This window comes from Scardinius erythrophthalmus (assembly GCF_964197995.2).
Source record: "Scardinius erythrophthalmus genome assembly, chromosome: 24".
In the NCBI taxonomy this organism is placed as follows: domain Eukaryota; kingdom Metazoa; phylum Chordata; class Actinopteri; order Cypriniformes; family Leuciscidae; genus Scardinius; species Scardinius erythrophthalmus.
This window is the reverse complement of record NC_138244.1, coordinates 5,930,528-5,936,733: the sequence shown is the minus strand read 5'-3', so window position 1 is coordinate 5,936,733 and position 6,206 is coordinate 5,930,528. Positions and strand designations below refer to the sequence as shown.

At 37.3% G+C, this 6,206-nt stretch overlaps 1 protein-coding gene across 1 annotated transcript; it reads right to left on the bottom strand.

Annotated features, from left to right (window-relative positions):
* Nucleotides 1-721: 721 nt before the first annotated feature.
* LOC308684896 (transmembrane protein 80-like) lies at nt 722-5,885 on the bottom strand. Its single transcript, XM_081356263.1, has 6 exons — nt 5,876-5,885; nt 5,546-5,562; nt 4,745-4,838; nt 3,761-3,853; nt 3,476-3,677; nt 722-938 (listed from the first exon to the last, which is right to left on the bottom strand). The coding sequence occupies exons 3-6, from the start codon at nt 4,758-4,760 to the stop codon at nt 926-928; spliced, it is 324 nt and encodes a 107-aa protein (XP_081212389.1). The 5' UTR covers nt 4,761-4,838; nt 5,546-5,562; nt 5,876-5,885; the 3' UTR covers nt 722-925.
* Between the last annotated feature and the right edge of the window lie 321 nt (nt 5,886-6,206).

The window sequence follows — 6,206 nt, the reverse complement described above, 5'->3', positions numbered from 1 at the left end:
AATGGGAGACGCATCATCCCTCCTCTTGCCTTTGTGTCTTGCGGGGCGAGCAACCCATGTGTAGCGTCTTGCGCCTTGGCTTGAGGGAGCAGTATTTGCATCTGGCGGCACTGCTTCCGGAGGGATACTCTTTTGGTTGCCCCTTATGGTTTTTCCCATCATTTCCCCTCCATTCTTGAAGTTCCTGCCACAGCCGTCCAAATGTGCTTGTCCTTTTGACTTTGTACCTCATTGTGATGAAGCCACCAGATGCTCCTCGCTCACGGATCTTCGAGTAATGGAGAGAACATGATATCAAATAACTTGTTGTATTCCTTTAAACCTATTTATAATGTAAAGTTTTTAAGGCAAAGGTGTAGGGACATTTTAACAAAACATGAGCTTTTTTTATATAAAATGTAACTTTTATAACACTCGATTGTTTACTAAACATATGTACTGTAGTAACTTTTTTTCTTTTCTGTTTGTCACACCAAAGTAAACTGTCACATGATCGACACTATAAACAAAGCATCAGACAAGTTTATGTTTAAATAAGGTCTTCTTCATTTTCATTTGTCTAACAAAAGTGCAAAAGACAAAAGTAATGCATTCTTAATAATTGAACAAATGTTTATAAATAGTACTTTTTAGTAAAAAAGAAACAGGCTTCTTACACATTAAATGTGCAGTTGCTAACTTTGTCTACTTCAACAAAAAAACAAAAACAAAAGATTTTTTTGATAAATCTGTTTTTAAATGACAGGTTCAATTCTACATTGGGATTTTGTTTAAAACCAACATCAGTTGCCAGTTTTTTTTTTTTTTTTTATGAAAATGCTATGACAGATTACAAATTGTAATCAAACTTGTATTTACAGATAAGAAACAGCAGTCGGTTGCATAGCAATGGAGATCTCCGGCAGCCTGTCAGCTAAAGCCACAGTCAGGAGTAAACACTAGAAAAGAAAACAAGACACATAATCAACACCACAGACACTTGCTCAATATAAAGCACACTTAATAGTGTGCATACATCTCATGAGAAACCAGGCTAAAGCAAATACAAGACATAATGGTTATGAGATTTAATGGTTGTTCAAACTGTCTCAGATGTTTCTCAATAAAATAAGGATAAATAAAACTAGATAATTTAATTGTTCACACACAGTAAGAGTATACAGCTAACTGGATAGCAGCTCAGATTTAGTTTTGGAAGAATTTCATGAGACGTTTTTGCAAGCAGACTTTAAGAAACGTGAGATTGCGCTGTCTGACTTTTAAGAGCCTAATGTTACTAACGTCGTCCGTCTCTTTTGTTTCCCGTGTTTTTCTCGTGAATGAAACTCGGCTCATTTTCTGAAGGCCAGTCTCTGAGTTTGAATTATTAAAGTGTGGTTCATTCAGGAGGCCGTTCACTGTGACTGCAGCTCTGCGTGGGTCGACACATTTACTTTGCTTTGTCCCCACGCTCATTTTACGATTCTTTTGTTCCGACAATGACGTTACAGTCTGGGTTATTCTGACAGCCAAGCCATAGACATAAAACATACATATAGTACAACTTACAGGCTTTGTTCCAAAACCTAGCAAGCTGCCTACATAGGTAGAACGTAAAATAAATGCTCTACAAAGACATACAGTACACAACTACTCACAAATTCACAGGGCTCATTACATAAAACACAAAGGACTTAAAGTTCCAATAGACTTTGCTGTTGAGATAATCACATTATATTCTACTACAGGAAGGTGAAAATAATTCACATTAACATTTCACATTAACTCTTGTGTAAAACAGTGTATAATGGAAATATCCATTAAGACATTAAGCCTTGTAATGTGCTTGTCCTTAAGAAAAAGTAAATCAGTAATTGTACAAAAAAAGAAAAAAATAGGATTTTCGTTTTGCAAATACATTTTATTATGAAGCAATATATGAGTTCTGACATATTTAAATCTGCATATTTGTGCTATTTACACTAGGGCATTTTTTTTTCATTTATAAAAAACCTTTTTTTCCTGATCATTTTAAATGTATCCTTCCTCTTTCATTTTAATTTCTTAAATTTGATCAATAAATTCCATTAGAATAATAAGACACTATAGGGCAGTAACCAATCAAATTAAATAATTTACACTGAAAAATGACAAATGCATTAAATAATGTTATGAGATTGTATGGGTCATTGAATCTTTGACTCAACCGATGCGTTCAAAACGCTGAATTATTTAGTAATGAAAACAGCACTCTTGGTCGTGTGATGTTGCTTACCTGTATAATATGTTATAAATATAAAAAATCCACATTTTATATTTCGGCGCAGTATGTTAACTGAGGTGTTTTTTTTGTTGTTTTTTTTCTCCTCAAGAGGCTGCGCGAGCCTCAACAGCACAACCTTATTAACATCAGTACATTATACATTATATATTATTATCCACCATCAATTACATTTATAAAAAAATGAAATCATCCTTGCGTTTTAGTGATTCCCTAGTTATTTTTTGTTATTGACGATTTGATCCGGTCGAATCTCTTTCACTTGCCCCTTCAAAAAATCCACTTGTCCCGAACAAGCGGACAAGCGTTAATGTTGAGCACTGCATGTGTGTTATATATTTTTATGTTTATTATGTGTCATTAGTTTACCAACATGCTAACAGACAAACTCAACTGAAATCAATTGCGAGTTGAGAGTCCTGTGAACTTTGCTGGAGAAATGCTGTTTGGATGACATGCGTTTTAAATCCATTTGATGCAGCTTTACTAAACAAGGGCAGTAGCACCTCACTGCAGTACATGAGATCCAGGGGGCGGAGTTGGATCCAGATCTAAGGGGTGGAGATTGGTAGGTTTAGGAGTGGGTTTAGGGATCAGGGGGTGGAGATTGGTAGGTTTAGGAGTGGGTTTAGGGATCAGGGGGTGGAGATTGGTAGGTTTAGGGGTGGGTTTAGGGATCAGGGGGTGGAGATTGGTAGGTTAAGGGGTGGGTTTAGGGATCAAGGGGTGGAGATGGGTAGGTTTAGGGATCAAGGGGGTGGAGATGGGTAGGTTTAGGGGTGGGTTTAGGGATCAAGGGGTGGAGATGGGTAGGTTTAGGGGTGGGTTTAGGGATCAAGGGGTGGAGATGGGTAGGTTTAGGGGTGGGTTTAGGGATCAAGGGGTGGAGATGGGTAGGTTTAGGGGTGGGTTTAGGGATCAAGGGGTGGAGATGGGTAGGTTTAGGGGTGGGTTTAGGGATCAAGGGGTGGAGATGGGTAGGTTTAGGGGTGGGTTTAGGGATCGAGGGGTGGAGATGGGTAGGTTTAGGGGTGGGTTTACGGATCAGGGGGTGGAGATGGGTAGGTTTAGGTATATGTATGGTGTTTTTAAACCTAATTTTAAACCTAACCCCTGGATTTCATGTTCTGCAGTGAGGACCATCTCAGCAAGGGAGCTCACTAGATTTTGTAACAGAACCCAGGTGTACAAAACTACAAGCATGTGAACTCTGACCTCCTGAATCCCGCTAACGTCCCGAACCCCACAATTCCTGTTAGGCCGTAAAAGCAGATCAAGATGGCGCCAATGATGACATCAGCTCGCAGGACGTACGACTGCCAAATGACGAAATAGAGCGCCAGCAGCACTGTGGCCCCGGTGGCGATCAGATTCAAACCCGTGTAGCCCTCGCTCTCCTGTAGGTTTCCCCTTAACCCTGAGGAAAAGAGATTGACATGAGGCCAATGAAAATGTTTTACTGAAATATGTTATTTTTAATAAACAAAAATAGGATCTCACCCCAGTACACCCTCAGGACCTCAAGACCGGCCATAAGAAACAGCAGACACACGTCTAGAGCGAGTCGGCCAACAGGGTAACTCAACACGTGAGCTGTCAAACGGCATAAAAAACACAAGATATACATGCATTTTCATCTCTTGATTTTTGTACACCTCTCCTTAAAGGAGAACTCCGGTCAATTTTAACATTGAGCTCATTTTTTTGTAAATTTGGAGTGCTGTCAATACAGAGAACAATTACAAAATCGGTGTTGCCTACACCGTGTTATCCTCTTTTTAAAATTTGCACCCTGTTGACTTCAATGGGGCAAGTACTAAACCTGCTTTTAGCCTCTTAACATCCTTGTTGTGTCATTACAAGTGCACAGCCAATGTGAGTGATTCCTTCAGAGTGATCACGAGTGAATCTGACTGCAGTAGATGTGAAAGATATTAATAAAAATTATGTTATTTCAGCCAGCGCACATACCTGTATTTACATCCTGTTTTCGGTCAAAATCCAAAGTAATCGATTGTCGAGTTCACACGCATAGGTTTAGTTACCTATGATCACGCGCGTGAACTCGACAATCGATTACTGTGGACTTCGACCGAAAACAGTTGCCAGGTCCGAAAACAGATGTTACGGTAAGAGGCTAAAAGCAGGTTTAGTACTTGCCCCATTGAAGTCAACAGGGTGCAAATTTTAAAAAGAGGATAACACGGTGTAGGCAACACCGATTTTTGTAGTTGTTCTCTGTATTGACAGCACTCCAAATTTACAAAAAAATGAGCTCAATGTTAAAATTGACCGGAGTTCTCCTTTAACAAGACAAATGATTGGAAGTATAACAAACAGAGCAGGAGGAGTTCAAATGTACAATATAATGTAGCCTAATACTAAGTTAGTTCAAATTCATAACCGTAATAGTACAAGTGATGCTTGACTAAGCAAAATAAATAAATAAAATTAAAGGACATTGATAAGTAGTAGGCTACTCACTCTTGTAGATGATCATAGAGAGGGTGGACAGAAGGTAAAACACACAGAAAGCTGCTGAGAGATACAACAGGATCTGGAGCAGCACAGATGAGAGCTGGTGTGGATTAAGGCTTAAAACATGCAAAAGTATTCTTATGAATACCTTATGAGTATATGAATATGGTAATTAAACATGAGGCTACTATGTTAAATCTAATTATTCATTAGTTATTATGAATTTGAATTGAGTTGGCAAACAGGATGAAGAAATGTAATTTAAATTTGAATGTAAGGAAGTAGAATGAATATTAATTGAAATGAAAAGTAGTTCATATAACTGTTTTATATGTTATATATATATATATATATATATATATATATATATATATATAAATAGAGAGAGAGAGAGAGAGAGAGAGAGAGAGAGAGAGAGAGAGGAGAGAGAGAGAGAGAGAGAGAGAGAGAGAGAGAGAGAGAGAGAGAGAGAGAGAGAGTTTAAAAGACTAAAGTTTTAAAGTTTATGGTCCTCATAAACAGACAGAGAGAGATTAGATAGATAGATAGATAGATAGATAGATAGATAGATAGATTAGACAGATAGATAGACAGACAGACAGATAGACATACAGACAGATAGATAGAAAGAAAGATAGACAGACAGATAGATCGATAGATAGATAGTTGATAATTCTTCATTTTTCAGTAAGTTCAATAATGCATTGTTCTGCTTGTTTATTTCTATCTTCCCTCTCACTTTTCCATCCATCCATTAATTTATTACTGTTCAGGAACTTTTATTCCGTGAATATTCACAAAGGATACAACACTGTTGTTTTTGCCTAAAGGGAAAAGCACAATTACATTTGACATCTTAAATAAAACAACCTAAGATAATCCAAATATGCACATCTCGGACATATCAAATGAAATGCATGAAACAGTAAACATTTCTGGCACTTTCAGAGTTTCATATTAAACTACATTTCGCTTTTCCTCGACAGGCATATAACGCAATTAAACCACACAAAAAACGGTGAAATGTTTGAACCATTACGTATATTACAAAAACATGAAGTTTTCACTGTAATTATGAGGAAAATTGCGTTTATTTTCGATGATAAAATCTGTATCTATGGCAACGGAGCGGGTTACCTGCACGTCCAATCGCCATCTTGATTCTCTCACTCTCTCGGTTCGTTCGCCCAGTGTTCAGTCTTTGGAGCCTCCTAGTGAACAGGAGTGACGTCAACGCAGCACGTGATTACAAAACGGAATGCAATACAGAATTTTATTTAAAAGGTTTTTAAAATTAATGCCAGGCAAATTTAAAACAAAATACATATATAATACAGCATACCAATGCACTTAAAACATCACTTTAAAAAAGTAAGAACAAGAAACTTTTAACAGTGTAACAAATAATTTAGTTTTTTTAAATTATTTCATAAGACAGACTCAATCAATGTGGATAATATTTTTAATC